The 22,371-nt window shown below is 37.7% G+C and overlaps 1 protein-coding gene across 1 annotated transcript; it reads left to right on the top strand.

Moving 5' to 3' along the window:
- Positions 1-8,397: 8,397 nt before the first annotated feature.
- Positions 8,398-16,358, top strand: txlnbb (taxilin beta b). Its single transcript, XM_039674188.2, has 9 exons — positions 8,398-8,614; positions 8,776-8,867; positions 9,774-9,944; positions 12,533-12,727; positions 13,397-13,516; positions 14,671-14,745; positions 14,834-14,926; positions 15,483-15,578; positions 15,764-16,358. The coding sequence occupies exons 1-9, from the start codon at positions 8,407-8,409 to the stop codon at positions 16,298-16,300; spliced, it is 1,587 nt and encodes a 528-aa protein (XP_039530122.2). The 5' UTR covers positions 8,398-8,406; the 3' UTR covers positions 16,301-16,358.
- Positions 16,359-22,371: the final 6,013 nt, after the last annotated feature.

The raw sequence follows: 22,371 nt of genomic DNA, 5'->3' as shown, positions 1-22,371 counted from the left end.
GCTTCAACAAGAACCAATGAGGTGAGGTTCATTCTCATGTTACGCATCACGTTTGAGCTTCAGCAAGAACCAATGAGGTTCATTCTCATGTTACGCATCTCGTTTGAGCTTCAGCAAGAACCAATGAGGTTCACTCTCATGTTACGCATCACATTTGAGCTTCAGCAAGAACCAATGAGGTTCATTCTCATGTTACGCATCACGTTTGAGCTTCAGCAAGAACCAATGAGGTTCATTCTCATGTTACACATCACGTTTGAGCTTCTGCAAGAACCAATGAGGTTCACTCTCATGTTACGCATCACGTTTGAGCTTCAGCAAGAACCAATGAGGTTCATTCTCATGTTACGCATCACGTTTGAGCTTCAGCAAGAACCAATGAGGTTCACTCTCATGTTACGCATCACGTTTGAGCTTCAACAAGAACCAATGAGGTTCATTCTCATGTTACGCATCACGTTTGAGCTTCAATAAGAACCAATGAGGTTCATTCTCATGTTACGCATCACGTTTGAGCTTCAGCAAGAACCAATGAGATTTGTTCTCATATTACGCACATTTGAGCTTCAGCAAGAACCAATGAGGTTTATTATTGGGTTATGCAGCACGTTTGAGCTTCAGAAAATGTAAAAAGGCTGCCTTCAGAGGAAGCATTCCACAATAGAAAGTAATCAAAGCACGTCAGAATCCAATGTTAGCTTTACTTCCTGTGTCCTTCATCTGATGGATTTTTGAATGCAGCATAGATGTGTCCATCACTGCCTTTGACTTCCCACAATCAAAACAGTTGAGCTAAAAAAAAAGAAGGATGGCATCTAAAAGTTGCCGTTGTTGGTCAGTTTGTGTGTTTTCCACTTCCAATCTCATTTCTCAAGAAATTATTTTTCAATTTTGAGTGAACTTTCCCTTTTGAAGCATTTGTTAATTCCATTTGTGACATATAAACGCACTTTATTTAGTGTTCCGGTAAATATGTTCGGATTCATCCGACAAGTGTCCATATAAACGTGGCTGTATTTACAAGACAAGACCTCAAACAAAAGACAAACAAACTGCTAAAATCAAATAATTCACAAACACACCCAAAATCTGTTGGCAAGGTTGTCACTAAATTATTAAAAAAAAAAATTAAAAGCGCCCATTAAAACGACATATAATCAATGCAGAGAACTTGATCTGATTTTTCAACAAAAAATAATAAAACATAATCAGCATCAACATCACCAGCACACATTAGTTCTGTCTTACTTACGCATCCCTCATAGAAGTTCTTGATGTAGTTTAAGGACATGATAATGTCTTTTTTCTTTAAGTTCAAATAGTCTGTAATGCTTTGCCCTCATTTCAGACCTGTTGCCTTCTGCTGAGCTCCAGCTCAAACGCTGTAGTTCCTGTTGACCTGTGCAGCTCCAGTCAATGCATTTTCCCTTTCATCTGCTCTACCTTCACCGATTTAACCACGAGGTACAAAAAGACAACAAAAAGGCAAAAACAAAAGAACTGAACATGTGCTCCTCACATAATCCCCATTCAACTACATCAGCAGAAAAAAAAAACAGGCCTTTTGAGGCATAATGGGGGAACAGCTGACAAAAAGTGTAAGACAAAGTAAATTAAAGAAATCAAGACATGGCAATAAAACAAATGCAACAGCTGATGGTTTCAAAACAATGTAAATGTTTTTATTATATCACTTTTGGATGCAATTTTGGATGTTGTATGACTGTAAATCTATATACAGTAATTTTTGAATTTTCAAGATCAGTGGAAACAAAATGAACAAAGTAAAAAAATAAATATAAATTGAATTTGATTGTATTTTGAAGAAGCTTACCAGCCTGAGCCCAAGTGGAGAGCTCCTTCGCATTTATTTAGGCATAAAGCAAGACTCATGGGAAACACTTCTCTTGAATGCCTTTCCCAGCACTGTTTATCAAGTCACTAATGAATAGACTGTCAAAACCAGCTGTCAACATTTACCCATCCGGAACACATGGCACTCTGTTAGCCATGCTCTGCCTTTAGACTCTTTTCACACACTGAGATGAATGCAGATATATATATATATATATATATATATATATATATCCAAATTATTTTCGGAAAATACCTTAAATGCATAACATACATTTCTTTTTCTTTTTCTTTTTTAACATATACATTTTTAAAAGTTTTGCATGTTTACATTGTTTTCTTCATAATTAAGCACATTACAAATCTTTTTAAAAATTTAAATCAGCATAAATTGATGGCTAGCATGCAGTGCAAACACTTTTTTATAAAAATTTAATTACATTTCCCCCCCATATTAAAGTCATGAGAATTTGTTTTGTGTGTGAACAAATTAAAAATGTAGAGAAAATATAATTAATCGTTAATCGGTAGACTAATCACATATAAGCTTTTTTTTTGTAGTGAAATAGGATCTGGACATTTTTTAAATGTTTCACGAGATTCACAATTTCATATGATTGAAGTGCCCCTATTATGCTTTTTTTGAATATTACCTTTCATGTAGTGAGTAAAATAGCTGTTTGTGAATGTAAAAGGTCTGCAAAGCGTCAAAGATCAAAGTGCATGATAAATAAAGTAATTTTCTCTTAAAGGAAAGAATCGATAATGAACTGCCGTAACGAGTTGTCAGCAATAGAGTGCTGAAGTGATGACGTCACTTTGTAGGACAACTCGGAAGTTAGCGGCGCACGGGTTCCCTCGATCAAAAAGCTATGCATTTTCCCCATTTTGGAAAATGGCAAAAAATAAGATCTGTGTTCAACAAAGAGTTGTGACCCTCACACGTTTTGTCTATCAAGATAATCTTTACAAGTTAATCCAAAATGTATACATTGTATACTTATATGTAAATGTATAAATCTATACTTTATAGCCTATGTAAAGTTTTTTAAAAACACAACAATATAAGTTTAAAAAACCACAAGCAGGTTATAACTGGTGTGTTTTAATCTCATAGATAAAATAATACAAAATATCTAGAGGCTTTGTTCACCTTATTTTAGACGATTTAGCAAAAACCCATTCAAAGATCCCATAGACTTTAGAGAGAGGGAACCGGGAGTGCTAAAATGCTAACTCACTTCCGCGTTTTGGCCTACAAAGTGATGTGATAACTTCGGCAATCTATTCAAGTCTCACTTCCTGTTACAAACCTACGTAACAATGTAATAAATTTGCATTACGCCAGCCTATGGTCTTCAACGGCATTCGCGAACAATATGACCCTAAAACATTGTAGTTGTGGTGTGAAAGAGTTTGATTCGTCTTGTCAACATGTTGAGAAGACGCTGTTTTCAGAGCTGCAAATGCTTTGCTGCACTTCATAAGGATGAGGACTCGATAGGCTGGAATTGATATAGAAAAAACGCCATTGTTACCCAGTCCGTCTGACCAATCAGAGCAGAGGCTCTCGAAAGGAGGGATTTAGAAAGACTGGATCTTTGAATGAACCATTTTCAGACTCTTTGAGAAATGTGATGTTTAATGTATATTATGAGAAAATTAAAGCGTTTTTTTTTTTTTTTTTAACATTGGATGCTAGTTAACCTAAATGGTTAGAAAATATGCTTAATTCTCTTTAAACTAACCTCAAAATGTAAAAAGAAACGACAAAAGCATATATATATATATATATATATATATATATATAAACTAGACCTGGACTGGAAATTTCCTGAAATTCACAATTTCAAATGATAATTTATAAAAATTTTAAAATGCTTTGATTTGTATGGAAACATTTTTGGCTTCATCCTGCATATTTACAGATTTCACAACAATCAAAACGTGTTTGACAAAAGGTCACAGATTTTTTACTGTAGATGAACATGATTTAAATTTCATACATTGCAGAACATGATTGGAATCTCAGTGTGGACAGAATTGAGTGTTCAGTGTGTTGTGTGTTCAGTGCAACAGTGTGAGCACGATCCCTCCTGATTATTTTGAGGTGTCACGCAGCTGCTGTGTGTGTCCTGACTCGGCTCGGCTCCACTCACTCTCTCACTGCTCCTGCTGGTAAGTGTTTCTTCACGTCTTCAGTCTCATGCACTGTTATCATAGTTTTTTAAATGTGAATTGGTTTGACTGGATGTTTGATAGCCATACTGTAAAAGTAAATATATATTTCAACATGTTTTAAGTGTAACACAACATGTTATAGGCTGAATTTCTTAGGCTGAAGGTCTTGTGTGTCCGTTGAGTCCTTGAAAAATCAGTGCAATACATTGCAATGCATGAACTTTCATTGTAGGCTTTTATTTATTAAAATGAGCAATGCAATTTTTCAACATATCATTTGAACATTGACATGCTGAAGAATAAGCAGACAAGTTGACCATATTAAGGGTCTCTTGAAATAGACTTCAGGCCATGAACAGGTGCCATGTGCTTGTGAAATCAGGGGGAGTTATCAGCCTGGACTGCATGAGCGGCTAAATTTAACCAGATAAACAGGGGTAACAGACAGTTGCTCTGTATCTCAGGGGGTAAACAACCCTAAGCAGCTCTTTAGAATAAGTAATTACATCAATTCAAAGCAGTTATCTCACAAGCTCTAATGTGCATGTACACTTTTTAACACATAAGAGATTTTTTAGGCGAACTTTTCTGACCCCTCTGTTTATGCATTATTTAAAGCTTTTAAATAGTTTAGTTTTAAATAATTTATGAATAGTGAAACAATCAGGGAAATTCAACCTAAAAAAATCACTACTTAGTATGTGTAGCCTGCTATTACATTATTACATACATTATACACACTGCTATTGCCAAACATCATTTTGGAAAATATATTTTCCCTTAAAAAGTATTAAAAAGATATATATATATATATATATATATATATATGAATAAAACATTTATTAATCAGAAATTGTGTTAATCAAAGTAGACTCACTTCTAAAGTGACTTAAAAATCATTGTCATTACATTAAAAAAATATCAGTAACACTACAATAAGGTATCATTTGTTAAAATGAGTAAACTAACATGAACTAAAAGGAAGCAATAAAGCCTATTCTTAAAGCATTTATTAACTTTTGTTAATGTTAGTTCACAGTGCATTCATTAACAGGACTTTTGATTTTAAAAACGTAGTATTAAATGGTGAGATTAATATAATATACACTGATGTAAATAATACATAATAATAAATATAGCTGCAAGAAGCAATTATCGGGGTTCAATCGTTCTAAAGCCTTTAAGCACATGTATAAAAAAATAAGTTTTATTTAGCAAGCATTTAACCACTTTAATTACAGAGGGAAAATACTATTTTCAGCCAATACAGGCATTTTTAACGTTTTTTTAACAGTTGTTCTGATCTCTGTAAAAGTTTGCATGCTTCTTTAGAATCGTACAGCAAACCATTTTTGAGTCATTTTAAAGTAATTTTGCATAGGAAATAAGGTTGTTCACCCAGTTAAAGTGTCACCTATGGCATAAAAGTTTCCATTCTTCTTTAACAACACCATTTTCAACACCTTTTTACCATTTATTCAGAGCTTGAACCACTAATAATAACAATAAAAGCCGCAGACGAGTTGGCCATTGTTAGTTCATTAATTAATCCAGGTAACTAATGCTCAAATGAAACCTTATTGTAAAAATTTACCATAATATCCAATCTTGTAATAAAACACAAGATGAAACATAGTTTGAAGAAGTTTTCATAATTTAGTAGTAACAAATTCATCCAGTGGTGGAATGTAACGAAGTACAAATACTTCGTTACTTTACTTAAGTACATTTTTCACGTATCTTTACTTTACTTAAGTACAATAAATAGTGCCTACTTTTTACTTTTACTTCGTTACATTTTGCAGCAATTATTATACTTTCTACTCCACTACATTTCTACAACTTCTGTTACATTTTCGTTACATTTTCTGATCAGTTTTTCCCCTGCCAAAACGTAATCTGACGTAATCATTCGTTGCACGTTTGTCTCACCAGTGACGTTTGGTTGCCATAGATACAGTATATCAACTAAATGCGTCTCGCACGCAGTGTGTTTATCATGCAACTCATACGCGAAAATTAGTTTTTACGTGCATAGGAAACACACCGTGTGTAATATGTTTCGTTTGGTTAGGATTATGGCAAGCCAAGAGGTTCAGAATTACACCATGAATTAATCTCGTTTACTGCCAAACATAGTTATTAAGAGTATAGAAGAACAAGAGGCGAAACTCTGATGCTTTTTTGGTAACGGCCACTAGATGGCGCTTCGGTAGCGCGGCAGCCATATCGAGTAGTATGAAGCTGCAGACTCGGAGACCTGCATCTACAGTCCCCCTGCACCCAGAGTCCCGCATTCTCAGACCCCTCGTTTTTCGAGACAGCGCCTCCTATCAAATTGTATCGGATAAACATGTGAAGAACAAAACATGAGTAGGCTATCTTCAATTTTATAGCAAATCGTAGTAGCCTACTCGTTTGATTAATTTTTTAATAAAACTAATTTAGCTCATCGATACAACATATGAATAGTCCATTTAATAGCTATTTGTAAAGATAGTTTGTAACAAGATTTGAGCCGTTAATGTATGTTTTTTCGCCCTCTTCCCCTCGAATATATTTAGATAGCTTACGTTTACGTTAGCCTTTAGCCTTGGACTTTTTGTAGAAATGTCTTAAATGCTGCAGTTATTTTCACTGCCCATTTTGTGCCCCCATATATTTCAAACCCACAAAGTTGTCCAAAGTTTAAAAACATCTCAACTTGAGATTCTCAAGGGACACTCCAACAGAGCAGTGCAACATGGTAACTAACATTTGCAAACATATTTTTCTTTTTTTCTTTCTTTCTTTTTAAAACATCATAAGACATGTGCTATCGGTCCTATGGAGTTGCCCCTGCCGAATCCAGCAACATATAATTTTATGATTATGCAAAGTGACTTATAAATGAGTTTTTTTAATGCAATTGAAGACAAAAAGTTAAGTCACGAACACTGTTTTTTCTTCCTTTTTTCTTTACAGCAAGATGATGTTTAGGTGATCATTAAATGAAGTACAGAATTGTTTATTATTGGTGTTTTGTCTATTCTGATTTGTTTTGCTTCGCATTCAAAAACAATATTGATATTGTAATGTTAGCATGGTAATGTTAATTAGACCATTATAGTTTGAACTGAAAGAAAAATTGGAATTTTAATTTAAAAAAAAAATATTTTAAAAAAACATTGTAGCAATATAATATCACATAGCCTTACTATTTTTCTGAAGATAGTTCAATCTGCTAATTGTATCCCTTCCATCAGTAACAATTAGTTTTTTGACACATGCATTAAGCAGGGAACACAAATATTTATTGGATAATTTATTTGAAGACCGTAATATTGCATCCTATTGTTTTTAATTGCATTTGGATAATGCGCTGTACTCTGTGTGCGGGTGTTATTCGATCTTTTGAACAGCAGGAGGCGCTGTGTTCGAAAAACGAGGGGTCTGAGAATGCGGGACTCTCGGTGGGGGACTGTAGATGCAGGCTCCGAGTCTGCAGCTTCATAATATTGGCCATATCGGGGTGAAAATTCCAACCGGAGTTACTGGACAACAGCACAGATAATGCACAGCATGAGTATTTCCATTGTATGCAACTTTACACGTTTACTACTATTATTAGTTACAAACTCCACTAGGCCTGAAATATATTTTGGACGTTTTAATCCCCTGGATCATGCTACAAACATGATGATCATTGATGCGCCGTGTCCGTTATCCTATAACTAATTGCCACATTGGACATTGGCTGTGTTTTTTTTTGTTTTGTTTACATGGTCTTGCGTCATTAATATAAGATAGGCTAGTACTGCAAAAAAAAAAAAAAAAAAACTGTTTACTGTAAAGCTATTCTATTACTGTTATATATTTATTGTCAAACATTTACATTTTAGTACAACATTTATTTGCTGAATTTATTTCATTGATAACTTATTTTTGTAAGTAACGTTATGTGTACCTCCCGGGAAACGGTCTATGTTATTAACTTTATGAACTGATATCACTTTATTCTTACCTATCACACTTAATGTGGAGAGTAATATAATGAATTAAATCAAACTTCCCTGTCTCAAGTTATGAGGGGGTAAAAGCCCGGTTAAGTAGCAAGTAGCAAGTTTCATTAGAAAATAGACATTAAGATAATAAACTGTTATGCAAGTACTTTTACTTTTAATACTTAAAGTACATTTAAAATAAAGTACTTTTTACTTTTTACTTAAGTATGGTTGTCATTGTGTTACTTCTACTTTTACTAAAGTAAATATTTATCCGGGTATTTGTACTTTTACTTAAGTACTGAGATTCAGTACTTCCTCCACCACTGAATTCATCCCATCATCTTTCACTGACTCTGCCCTGTCTCAATAGTAAAATATCATCAGGATGGAGAGCTGTTCACAACCTACGAATGGAGACAGCAAGGCTGATGTGAACAATGACCTCACTGAGGATCTGAGTCAGCAGCTGGAGGACATTATCAACACCTATCAGGTGAGCGAACAGCCAGGTGAGCCTGAGGATGTTGAGGAAGAGGCTGTTCCAGGCAAGGCCAAAGAGCAGAAAATGGAAAAGAAGATGCTTAAAGGCCTCGGTGAGTGACACCAATGCAAGTTATTTAACATGTTACTCCATTTAAATCACTGGCAATGTGATTAATGATAAATTAAAACAAGTATTTCCACTTTATACTGCTTATTTTTACACTTCTCAATCAAACAGTGTGACCAAAGTAAATTGTGTCAATAATCACAGGGAAGGAAGCCATGCTGCTCATGCAAAGTCTGAATAAACTGGGAACGCCTGAGCAGAAACTAGAAGCTCTCATCAAAAAACATGCAGAACTGGTGAGTACAATCATTAACAATGTTCAACATTTGAAACATAAAAAAAACACGTTTCAATACCTAATAAAAACAATGTATTTCTAACATTGTATGCTGGTGTGCTGCTACTTAACTAACTTATGCTGCGTTCCAGTCCAAAATTGTCATGCCCTTCACTCGCTAACTTCCCTCCGTCTCGATCACTCAGATGTCGTTCACGACTTCACGTCATTGCTTACACGAGTGCCCACTACTGAAACTGCAATGGGCTGAATTGGAACGTCCTAAGCACTTTAAATTCTCTTTAAAAATGTGTTTAATGCTGCATCCAAATGAAAATAGGTGTGTTTGTGTCATAGAGTTGTTTGTTGTGGTGGTGATTAGACGAGATATGTGGTGACGTCAAAATCGTAATGCGTTGTGGGACATATAGGTGCCTGAAGTGTACATATGAAGTCGACTTGCTCCCTCTGTCAAAATAGAGGGAGTGAGGGCCTATCCATATAAACCTCCCTCGTCCACTTTGCGAAGTGGAACGCACTACAAAATGGCGGCAGGGATTCCCCCGAGGGGAAGTGCTTAGGAAACTTTGCAAGTGTGTGTCTAAAAGTGGACTGGAACGCACTCTTAGACAACAAGGGTACTGTAAATATCCACATATTCAGCCTAAATTTATTTTCACAGCTTTGTAAAACCATTTTAAGTATATTCAGAAACAAACAGGCTTTACATCTGTCTATAAAATATATTTTATTTCAGTACAGATTTATTTAGGGTTGTCCCATATTAGACTTTAAACTAGTCTTTATTGTACACAAATTAATGAATTCTCGAATATTTTTTTAGATTTAGCTTGTTGTATTAAAATTGTTTGTTTTCTATAACAAAAGAGATCATAACAACATTGTGTGTGCAAATAACTTGCAGCTGGAAGAGCACCGATCAGACCAGAAACAGCTGAAGGTCCTGCAGAAGAAACTTCTCCAGGTGCTGAAGGAGAAGGATCAGCTCCAGAGTGAACACAGCCGAGCTGTTCTGGCCCGCAGTAAACTAGAAGGCCTGTGCAGAGAGCTGCAAAGACACAACAAGACGTTAAAGGTGCCAATATCATCCAATCTCATGGATATGATTGTGTCAAAACATCTTATATTGCTTTAAACACTGATATCTACTAATGAGCACAAATCAAAACATGCTCGACAAAAATAAAAAGACAAAAGTGTGTCAAAGTGGTAACACTTTAAATTAAGGTTTAAAGGAGAACTCCGGCGTAAAATGAACCTTTGGTCTAATTACACATTGTTACCTAGTCAAAATAGTTTTATCTCTAAAAACAGTTTAGCCTATAACGCTAGTATAATGCTAGTATATAGGGCATAGAGTAATGACAAATAAAAATCGCTTGTTATTACCACTAACAAGGCTCAAAATAGCCCCACACTAACACAACAGCATAATAAGGGTCCCTACATTCAAACCGAAGAATTGAGAACTTTGTCAGTGTCCATACAGTTTATTAAGAAGATATTTTATACATACAGTCAACTTCGCGAATATAGGAAGAAGCCATCTTTGAAAAATAGTCTCTACCAGTCGATCTACGAACGCCGATCCATGTGCGCTGGTGAGATGTGAATAAGGTGATAAGGTGAGCATGAACAGTAGTCTACATGTACATATTGAAGAGAAGAAAATGGTTGGTGTTTGTGTTTCTTCCGGAAACAACGGACCATATGAGATTCTGCACAGTTCAGCGCACTTGGATCGGCGTTCGTAGATCGATTGGTAGAGACTATTTTTCAAAGATGGCTTCTTCCTGTATTCGCGAAGTTGACTGTATGTATAAAATATCTTCTTATTAAACTGTATGGACACTGACAAACTTCTCAATGCTTCGGTTTGAATGTAGGGACCCTTATTATGCTGTCGTGTTACTGTGGGGCTATTTTGAGGCTTGTTAGTGGTAATAACAAGCGATTTTTATTTGTCATTACTCTATATGCCCTATCTACTAGCGTTATACTAGCGTTATAGGCTAAACTGTTTTTAGAGATAAAACTATTTACATTCGGCAATCATGAAAACAAATCTCAGATAACGGTTGACTAGGTAACAATGTGTAATTAGACCAAAGGTTCATTTTGCGCCGAAGTTCTCCTTTAACATTAATTAACTATATTTGTTATATGAAAGTATTTCTAAAGCATTAATCAATCTAAGTTAATGTTAATTTCAACATTTACTAATACATTATTAAAATCCAGTTGTGTTGAGTCTGTTAATATTAGGGCTAACATGAACTAAGAATGAACATTTGTATTACATATCTACTCTCACTCTGTCTCCTCTCCACCAGTAAGCTGGTGTGTGTTGGGCGTTCTGGCCCAGTATGGCTGCCGTCGCATCATCCAGGTGATGCTGCACATCGGTGGTGGTTGAGGAGATTCCTATGTAAAGCACTTTGAGTGCAGAGAAAAGCGCTATATAAATGTAATGAATTATTATTATCTAGTTCAGTCATGAAACTCTATGGGGCGCAGGCTTTGGTCCTTAACATGCAATTTGCAAGCTATCACATGACACAAGCTGATTGACCTCTTGCTTGCTCAACATTTAAATAGCCTGGTTCAATGTTTGCTGTGGGCGCTCCACCTTCCCCAGCTCCACTTGCCAAGATATGCTACGGGATTTATGTAGATTTATGCAGCAGCAGCATATCTTATGCTCACATCAGCATGTCTGTGTGTCTATTAGTAGTAACAAGTCTATACTAAAGAAGTCCCACCCTGCAAAAACTAATTTCGGGAGGTAGCGCTATCGGGAGGATGCATTATCACCGAAAATGCATCTTAAAGGACAACTCCGGCGCAAAATGAACCTTTGGTCTAAATTGGTACCTAGTCGATGAAAATATCATGAAAATAAATCGCTGAAAATTATCATGAAAATGATCATGAAAATTACCTAGTTGATGAAAATTATCGTGAAAATAAATCTCAGAGAATGGTTGAGTAGGTACCAATGTGTTATTTGACCAAAGGTTCATTTTGCACCAGAGTTGTTCTTTAAAACCAGGTGGAAAGGGGCCTTCTACCAGGCTCACTTGATTTCAGGGACATTGCATATAGTATTGTTGTTCGTCAAGGCCAAATACATTAACAACATTCAATAACGGGCTAAAACCATTCCGAGAGTTGTGAATATTGTAAACAAAGATTAATAAATACTGTAGAAACTATATTTCTGTTAAGTAATGGGAACTGACTAAAAGGTTTTTATATTACAATATCACCCCCTACTGACAAACACAACAAAACACAAGATAACATGTCATAACATTCTCATCCCAAGGTGTCATATTCGACGCTTTTGCCAAAGCGTAGACATCCAACGCACATGGCACCCTTTAGCGTCAATATGAGACGCAGATATAGATGGGCCAGAAGGCGCCTCCTAGTGGTCTAACGCTAACCCTACCCCAGACCTAAACCTACCCATACTCTGTGCTTGTTATATTGATGCTAAAGGGTGCCATGTGCGTTGGATGTCTACGCTTTGGCAAAAGTGTCGTATATGACCCCTTGGGATGAGAATGTGTTGGTCATTATGACCAAGATGTTTTTTTTTTTACTAGAACACACTTCTTTACTACAACTCACATTTGTCTGATGACGCTTTTGGTGCAGGAGGAAACCCTACAGAGGTGTCGTGAAGATGATCTCAAGAGGAAGGAAATCACCACGCATTTTCAGAACACGCTGACGGACATCCAGGCCCAGATCGAGGAGCACAGCAGCCGCAACAACAAACTGTGCCAGGAGAACAGCGATCTGGCTGAGAAACTCAAGGACCTCATAACAAAATGTGACCAGCGAGAGGCGGTACGGAAAACCAACAGGAGGTCACTCTGGTTTGACCTGAGATCATATCATTCCAATAAGTGATATTTTACATTCATTGAGATCCTTGATAAGACAATAGGATATACAAGGGAAATTGAGACATTTTTCCTGGTCATCTCAACGGAATATATTTTCTGTTTTCATTTTAGTTGAATAGTAAATTTAGTTAATTTGTATTTTTGGTAATTTTCATTAATTTATAAATATATATATATATATATATATATATATATATATATATATATACATTAATTTATAAATATATATATATATATATATATATATATATATATTGTTACGTAGTTTTTATATATATATACATTAATTTATAAATATATATATATATATATATATATATATATATATATATATATATATATATATTGTTAGGTAGTTTTTATTACCGCTTAAAATAAGTTTAATTATATTTTATTTCAATTAATGTTTATTTTATTTCAAGTAATTGAAACTTGAACTTGAAGTAATACACATGTTTTTTTTTTTTTTTTTACTGTTTTAGTTAAATATAATAACCCTGTTCTGAATAAAGTGCTTCAAACCTAGTCCTTAAGTAGAATATGGATAGAAGTAAGAATAATTTAAGAACAATTTTATAATCTTGTTTTTGGTTCTTCATTCTTCATGCAGAATCTTGAAAAAGTGTTCAAGCACCGAGACCTGCATCAGAAATTAATGGAGACAAAACTCTCAAAAGCCAACGTAATGCTCAAAGAAGCGGAGGAGAAACACAAACTGGAGAAGGAGCTTGTGAGTAAAATATCTAAAGAAAAGAATGACCACAACTGCAAATAGTACATTTTTATTGCATAAATGATCTTGCATACAGTATGCTAATTTATCTTGCTGCTATTTTGGAGATGGTCCTCACTGCAGAACATGAAATCCACGGGAAGGAGTCGGATCCAGATCCGGATCCAGATCCAGATCCACCCTAACCCTTACACATACCTAAACCTACCCAGCTCCACTCCCTGATCCCTAAACCCACCCCTAAACCTACCCATCTCCACCCCCTGGTCCCTAAACCTACCCAGCTCCACCCCCTAATCCCTAAACCCACCCCTAAACCTACCCAGCTCCACTCCCTGATCCCTAAACCCACCCCTAAACCTACCCATCTCCACCCCCGATCCCTAAACCCACCCCCTGATCCCTAATCCCACCCCTAAACCTACCCAACTCCACCCCCTGATCCCTAAACCCACCCCTAAACCTACCCATCTCCACCCCCTGATCCCTAAACTCACCCCTAAACCTACCCAACTCCATCCCCTCCCTGATCCCTAAACCTACCCCAACCCACCCAGGTCCACCCCCTAATCCCTAAACCTACCCAACTCCACCCCCTGATCCCTAAACCCACCCCTAAACCAACCCAACTCCACCCCCTGATCCCTAAACCCACCGCTAAACCTACCCAGCTCCACCCCCTGATCCCTAAACCCACCCCTAAACCAACCCAACTCCACCCCCTGATCCCTAATCCCATCCCTAAACCTACCCAACTCCACCCCCTGATCCCTAAACCTACCCAGCTCCACCCCCTGATCCCTAAACCCACCCCTAAACCTACCCAACTCCACCCCTGATCCCTAAACCTACCCCTAAACCTACCCAACTCCACCCCCTGATCCCTAAACCCACCCCTAAACCTACCCAGCTCCACCCCCTGATCCCTAAACCCACCCCTAACCTACACAACTCCACCCCTCAGATCTGGATCCGACTCCGCCCCCTGGATCTTGTGTACTGCAATGAGGTGCTACTGCTATTTTGAGCCCAGAGAAATATAAACCATAAATGATTGCCATTCTGTTTTTAAGCAAATAACTTATCTCTTGAAATAGGTATACTATTTTTTTCTAGGACTATTTAACTACTTCTATCTATGTATTTTCCAGTTACTGAAGCAGACTGCAGAGGCCAAAATACAGGTTAAACTTCTGAAAGTACAAGAGACTGACATGAAAGCCCAAGTACGTTTTCATCAAATATTACCGATCTCTACTTTTTTTATCATACTGTATATTTGTTCACAAAATAACTCACTTGTTTTCCGGATAGCTTGCTGTGTATTCGGAGAAGTTTGATGAATTCCAAGGAACGGTATCTAAGAGCAGTGGTGTGTATGCCAGCTTCAAACAAGACATGGACAAGGTGTGTATCCCTGACACATTTCTTGTCACTATATAGTTGTTAAGTCATTATACTGTATTATTCTTCAACGTATAAGAAGAACATTGTAAAAAAAAGTAATACTGTAGAAATATCAAGTAACTATTAATCAATAGTCAAATAATATACAGTACATATAATATTTTTTTTTATTTGAATGCATCAAATTGCATTGTTGAAATTTAGTTTGCAGTCTTTTTACATAAAATTCATCAATATTAAGTGTATTTTTGAGCTATTAAAAGGGGCTTGGGGTCTCTCGGTTTCAAGGTTTTGTTGTTAATTAAAACTAAAACTATTAAAAACTTTTTGTTAGACGAAATAAATTCTTCTTCTGAAATAAATGCTTCTACTGTAATTCATTTCCCTCTGATTTTAGGAATAACATTTGGGTAAGGGTTAGATATGGTAAGGTTAGCATTACATTTCCTGAACAGGAATGTTGTTCTAGGATCAACAAAATGCACATCTTATTCTGCAAAATCACGACGTCTATTACTAAAATAACACTAAGCTAAGATGTTGATTTGTATCACAGATGGCAAAGAAGATGAAAAAGTTGGAGAAGGAGGCAACTGGCTGGAAATCCCGTTTTGATAACTGCAATAAAGCCCTTCTTGATATGGTTGGAGATGTAAGTTGCTCAGTTCATACATCATAAATCAATATTGTAGAATGCAGCGAACCATCTCTGTATATTTAATGTTTGCAACTAAACAAGCTGTACAATAAGAATCAAGAGTATGAATCTCGACACAGTTTTTCAGTATTGCTGAAAGTCTAGATATGGAGCAATATGATCATGATTGTTTCATGCAGAAAGCACTGAAGGAGAAGGAGATTGAACTCTTCACCCTGAAGACCCAGAAACTTGAGAATCTCTGTAGAGCGCTTCAAGACGAGAGGAAAACACTGTCTCAGAAGCTCAATGGATCCCAACAGGCCGGAGCCGACAATGCAGTGGCTGCTGAGAAAGCTACAGAAGCAACCGAGGAAGTTCCAGTAACTAAAGAGGAAGAGGCAGTCTCAACAGAAGTGGTCAGTCAAGATCCAGTAACCCCCGTTGAGCCAATCTGTAAGTCTCCCGCAGAAGCATCGCTGACCAAAGAGCTCTTCAATGTGAAGGCTGAGAAAGCTCGGCTACAGGAGATCGCGGCGGCGTTCACCATTCGCCGCCACATGCCGCCAGAGGCTTGCGAGGACTCAGACATCTGTGCCGAGAGTCTAGACGACGCTCAGGGTGAGCAACAGGTCGTAGAGGAGCTCAACTTCACAGAGGAGATGCCACCCCTCACTGACACACTGTCTGAAGAACATCAAGAGCTCAGAGACAAAGACATGCAGTCTGTTGATTAGACAGACTAATCCAAATGTCAATCTCTCACACATTCACGAATAAAGTTTATTCTACATCTTTGCGCATCATGCTTGTAACTCGATGTTTGAACTATTACACCATACATGCTTGTGGTATTGTGTATTTCAAGACAGCATAAGCGATGTGAGGTTAGACTTCATTTACATTTATTCATTTAGCTGACGCTTTTATCCAAAGCGACTTAAAATTGCTATATATGTCAGAGGTGGCATGCCTCTGGAGCAACTAGGGGTTAAGTGTCTTGCTCAGGGACACATTGGTGTCTCACAGTGGATTCGAACCCGGGTCTCTCACACCAAAGGCAAGTGTCTTATTCTTATTCAAAGGCAAGTGTCTTATTCACTAACAACTCTGAACTTGTGAAACGGTGATGGTGCATTTTATTTGGAGAAACTTTGATGCAACGGTTTGTTGCAAGCATTTCTCTCTCTCTCTCTCTCTCTCTCTCTCTCTCTCTCTCTCTCTCTCTCTCTCTCTCTCTTGCCTTTTCTCCTTTTTTGGGATTTTTTTGGATGTCCGTGGCGTCCCCCGTAGGTTTCTGAAGAGCATTTTTGAAGCTCAAAGTGGGCGGAGCCGACCGTCGCCATCTTGGCACCGTGTCACTCCCGGATAAACAAAAATGGGCAAAAAGGCGGGATTAGGTGAGGTGACTTGACGGCAACAGACAAAAGGCTAGTAGTGACAGCAGAGGCAATCCAGCTGTCACTCAAGTGGCCATGCCCTTAATTCAGAACTTTAAAGGGGGGGTTGACTGCTTTTTTTCTTTGCATGATTCTGTTTATGGGGTGCAATATAACATGTATTCGTGGTTTTTCTTTTTTTTAAAAGTCTTATTTTTCATAAACTTCACCTTTATTGTAAGCCACGCTCTCCTCTGTCCCCTGAACGACTGGTTGACTGAGTCTATGAAACCACTCCCTCAGAAACAGGCTATGGGCTCAGATTGGTTAGTTGTATGGTGATTGGTTAAACTGTTGCTCAAGTTGTCCGGAAGGTTAACGCCCATTACCTTTACGGGCGAAACGTGCCTGTGGTCCGGTCCAGATGTAAATAATGGTGTCGAACTGCAGTATCAGTTTGAGGCAGAATGAGACCGAGAAAGCGGCGAAGAAGAGAGGCTCTTCTTTGTGAGAGAGTCTTCTCTCTCCTCCATGAGGCCGTATCTGGTTGGAAGCAAGGCCTGCTGGGCCCTCGGGGCCCCCGTGGAGGGGGTTCCCCATAAACAGTGATTGCGGCTGGATGAAAAACTGAGAGAGGGAGGTCTCATGTGGACTGTCTCTAATAAAGCCTGAAAAAGATCCTGAACCAATACGCATTGTGAAATATCCGAGTGGGAAGTATGCTCTAGTAAATTTATGAGTCATTGTCCCAAGCGTGGTTATACCTTCATTAATGCTAGGATAGATATAACACATGCACACTGCATTCTAGAAGAAGGTGATGTCCATCAAAGTGTGAGTCATTAAATGAAAATTAATTAAGTGGGAGGCATGATACAGGCGAGGTTTACATCGATCCTTAGTTGTTTGTATACCAAGGTACATACCATAATATATAGACAATGAAATTAAAAAAAAAAAAGAACAAAAAAAAAAAATAGAGCTGCATAACAGAGTTCATGGGTCACAGGCCCCTGTTTTCAGTTCCATTGTTTTTTTGAACTGTCTGTGATTTGACATGGCAATTACCAACAGCTGTCCATCTGCTAATCAGCTGTCATCCGGGCTTCCCGAAAAATATGGGGGTGTTACCCTACACTCTAAATCATGGTCAAGGGTCCCAAAAATAAAGCGTGCATAATAAAACAAAATCACAAAAGAACATCAAATAAAAAAAAAGGATAACCAGTGCCAAATACACACAAAAACACACAAAATAGAATAGACTATAATCTCTCCATATGATATCTATCAGAAAGAAGCTAAAAAAAAGTGCATCTATCCATTATAAAAGTGCTCCACACAGCTCTGGGAGGTTAATAAAAACCTTCTGAAGCAAAGCAATGAGTTTGTATAAGAAAAATATTTATATTTAACACGGTACAATGTAAAATTCTAGCCTCCAGACAAACGAAACGGCCATATGCAGTCTACTTGTATATTAAAGCAATCAGTGTGTCATGGTGTGGCATAAATATCAGCAGTACATTGCATTACTCGCATAAGTTGAGTTACGTTCAAGTGGACTCTGTATGTTTGTTTGGCCAGAAGCTAGTTATTTTACTTTTATAAAGTTTTAAATATGGATATTTTTCTCACACAAATTCATTGCTCCGCTCCAGAAGGCCTTTATTAACCCTCCGGAGCCATGTGGAGTTCCAGCCCGTTCTCATCCTTTAACGTCATATAGAACGCTATATGCAAAAACGGCGCTATACTACGCACATGGCACCCTTTATCGTTAATATAACACGCGAACCCAAGACGTTATAAATCCTTTAGCGTGAATATGACACGCACACCCTACCCCACACCTAAACTTAGCCCTCACAGCATGTGTTATATTAACGATAACGGGCGCCATGTGCGTAGTATAGCGCCGTTTTGTCATATAGCGTTCTATATGACGTTAAAGGATGAGAATGCGTTGGGAGTTCTTATAATGGATGGATGCACTTTTTTGAGCTTAAGTCTGATGGTTGCAATGGTTGCAATACACTGTTATTATAAAGCTCGGAAGCGTCAGGGTGTTTAATAATATAACGCAGATTGTATTCGTCTGAAAGAATGAAGTCATATACACATGGATGGCTTAAGGGTGAGTAAATCATGGGCCTATTTTTATTTTAAAGTGAACTACTCCTTTATGGTTTTTTTAATTAAATATCCCCAAAGTCCCACCATCGATCAGTACCTTAACGATTATTCAGAACAGCTGTAGTAATAGCACACCACTGACAGCACATTAGCATCCATATAGCATAAACAATAAACCACAATGCATAAACGATATCAAATGCTTATACTTTGTCGCTCTTTCAAATGCCCAAGTATGCAAACTTTATGGGAATTGAATAACCTTCAAACCTGATCAAACTGTTTGAAACTTTCATGTAAAGATTTGAAATATAGAGTTTATCTTGAAGAGTATTGCTTTTCAAGATTGGGTATTTGTTTATATATGCAATCAGTTGTGTTATGTTTTGTTAGTAATGTACAGATTTTTTTGCCTATTTTACAGAAACTTGGGTCTATGCTCTTCAGCCAGTGACATTGGGGCGGTTGTTGCTCCGTTATACAGATTAGCTATTTGGCAAGAACTTCCCCTTGTCTACGGCGAGAAGTCTTTCAATTACAGAAATGACAATACAAATAATTCCATTGTGTTTGTTATCAGTCTTTTGTGTTTTGTTATTCTCTCTGTCCCATATACAGGGCCCATGTCTTTTCTGTACAGTGGACTAGTGATGCTTTTACCAGAAATGAAAGGTTTGATCTCCCAGAAACTGTGGATGATGTGGAAAAAAATTGAGAAAGTAGGTCAAGTTTACTGTTTTTAATTCACTAATAATAGGCCATTTTTTTAGTTAATAATATCATATTTTCATAGCAGGCGCAAACACAAGCGCTCAGTTTCCTGAAGCATTGTTCCAATGAAAGCTTTTGAGAGAAGTGACAATAAATGTACACAATAAATGCGTCATAAGATCTATGGTTAATAATGGTAAATAATATAATATGCAATATACATACAAAAGAAAACCTGAAAGTATAGTTGCCTTCAGATGCCTTTAGACCTTGTATTTTTAAATAAGACCTATTCCTACACTTTTAATGCTTTTTGCTTTTTGGTTGTTTATTTTTCTTTTGTTCTTTAAATGTATTTCCTCATATTTGATATCTAATGTATCTAAGTGTTGATATATTTTCAGTGATCTGTTCCTAGTGTTTTTTTAAGCTGTTATATATGCTCAAAATTCACATCCAGCCATCCATAAAACCCGCTTTTAATGAAGAGATGCTTTTAGAGACGCACAATAGTTTGTTAATTAACACGTGATGACCTATAAATTCTATTGTATTGTGTTATACATTAGTGTATGAGTCTGAACAAAAGGATAAATTCATTGCATTCATTTTTGGGGCACGTTCAGCAACACCCGATCTAGTCATTCTAGTTCAGAAGAGCTAAACAGATTTTGTTATATGTTTTTCGATTAATTTCAGTTTACTTAAGTGTATTGGACAATAAAATGTAGTTTACAATCAATTGGGCACTAAAAATATTTCTTCTTAAATTAAGCGTAAATGGAAAAATGAACACTCTCTCCGTTTTGTACGTCAGTGCTGTAGCCATTACATTAGGGCATCATGTGAAAAGAGGTTAACCTTTCAACTCCTGTGTGTCAGGACAAACAAACCTCAACAATCAACCTGAATGTCAAGTCTGAATGTTCAACAGGCTGGGGAAAAAATTAGTGCCAGGCATTTGACATGAGAATAGTGTTAAGGTTATTGAACCTCAGCAGATTTGACTGCTAAAAATATAAACTGTTAAAAAATGTCATTATCTGACAACAATCTAAACTTGTCAAGCTATGAAGGAAATGCAAATGTCATGGCACTGAAAGGGGTTCAGAGGAGCTCAGGAGACCATTCGACAGTGGAATTTAACCCAACTTTTTTTTCAACCTCATTTCAATTCCTCAAATAGATTTTGTTTTGTTGAAACTACTATTATACTTTTTAACTGGTTTGAGTGGAAAAATTTATTGGGCTTTTTAAGTCTTAAAATTAAAAAGTCTCAAAATCTTAAAATGCATTAGGGAAAAGTAGCAAAAAATATATGTGAAACTCTGGAACCTCTTCATCTGGCCCCTGGACAGGACGTGGAAAAGTTAAGTGGCAACGGTGATAGACAGTATCACTCAGGCTACAGCCCCCTCTATGAGGCAGGCCTATGCCTTAAAGTGGAGTCTGTTTGCTAACTGGTGTGCTTCCATCCAGGAAGTACCGCACATGGGAAGAAGACGCATTTTTAAATGTTTGTACCTGACAACACTCGGGATTAAACTGACTTAAACCCTTAGATTCTCAAATCTCGGACAGATATTATGTGTCACTCAGCCTGATGCTCTACAGATGTCTGCTAGAGAGTCGCAGTTGGCTAATCCCCACAGGATGATGCCACAGTCCTCGTGGAGTGTGGTCGCACTCCAAAGGAGCATGGCAGCCTTGTGCCAGATACGTATGCCATCCAACCTCTGTTTGGAGACAGCCTTCCCCTTCTGCTGTCCCTCAAAACAGACAAAGAGCTGCTCAGAGCTCCTGAAGCTCTGCATGCGGTCCAGATAAATGTGCAGAGGGCTGAACACAACAACAACAAGGCTGGGTCTGGGTCTCAAGGCAGTGCTTGCAAGTTCACCACTTGGTTCATGAAGCCCTGATCCAGCCCATTCTCACCCCCAAGGCGTCACTTAACTGACGCCTTGGGAAGCATTTGGACATGCTTCAATATCTGACGCTTTAGGCGCCCTTTAGCGTCAGTTAGATGACGCCCTAGGATCGCGTGTACCCTACCCCCACCCCACACCTAAACCTAACCGCGTCCTCTAACAGACGCTTTCCTTTGGCGTCAGTTATGCCGAGTTCAGACTGCATGATTTTAGCCACGATTTTGGCTCGCCGACAGGTTTTGAGAAATCGCCGACAAATGCCCGAAATCACAGGCAAATCGGCGCTCGTTCACGCGAGTGACAATCACGCAGTGTGAATGAACAAAGACGCGAACTGAGAGAATCACCGACGAGTCGCCGACGCCCGTGAGATATTTGGCATCCTAAATATCTGGACCTGTCGGCGATTCAAAATCCTGCTGTGTGAAAAGTGTTTTTACATCGGCGATCACCGGCAGCCAGTGAGAGAGCAAGATACAGAGCAGCAGGGAGTTCGGGGAGGAGTTATAGATCACATATCAACATGATATGGCATTGTTTCAACAAAAAAAGCTTCTTCTCGGTCTATTTGGACACAATAAATGGAAGAAAAATTAGTAGAAATTTGGCAGGAGCACTCGTGTCTGTTTCACCAGCTGTACCACAACCGGGTCG

This window comes from Pimephales promelas, chromosome 15 (assembly GCF_988280905.1).
Source record: "Pimephales promelas chromosome 15, fPimPro1.hap1.1, whole genome shotgun sequence".
Lineage (NCBI taxonomy): Eukaryota > Metazoa > Chordata > Actinopteri > Cypriniformes > Leuciscidae > Pimephales > Pimephales promelas.
The sequence above is the reverse complement of the archived record's forward strand: the minus strand, read 5'-3'. Positions and strand labels throughout refer to the sequence as shown.

Bases quoted from the DNA above. Each gene is read 5' to 3' on its own strand.
- txlnbb (XM_039674188.2), top strand. From the start codon at position 8,407: ATGGAGAGCTGTTCACAACCTACGAATGGAGACAGCAAGGCTGATGTG. The intron at 8,615-8,775 runs GTGAGTGACACC...CAATAATCACAG, and splicing joins GAAGATGCTTAAAGGCCTCG to GGAAGGAAGCCATGCTGCTC. The intron at 12,728-13,396 runs GTACGGAAAACC...TTCTTCATGCAG, and splicing joins AATGTGACCAGCGAGAGGCG to AATCTTGAAAAAGTGTTCAA.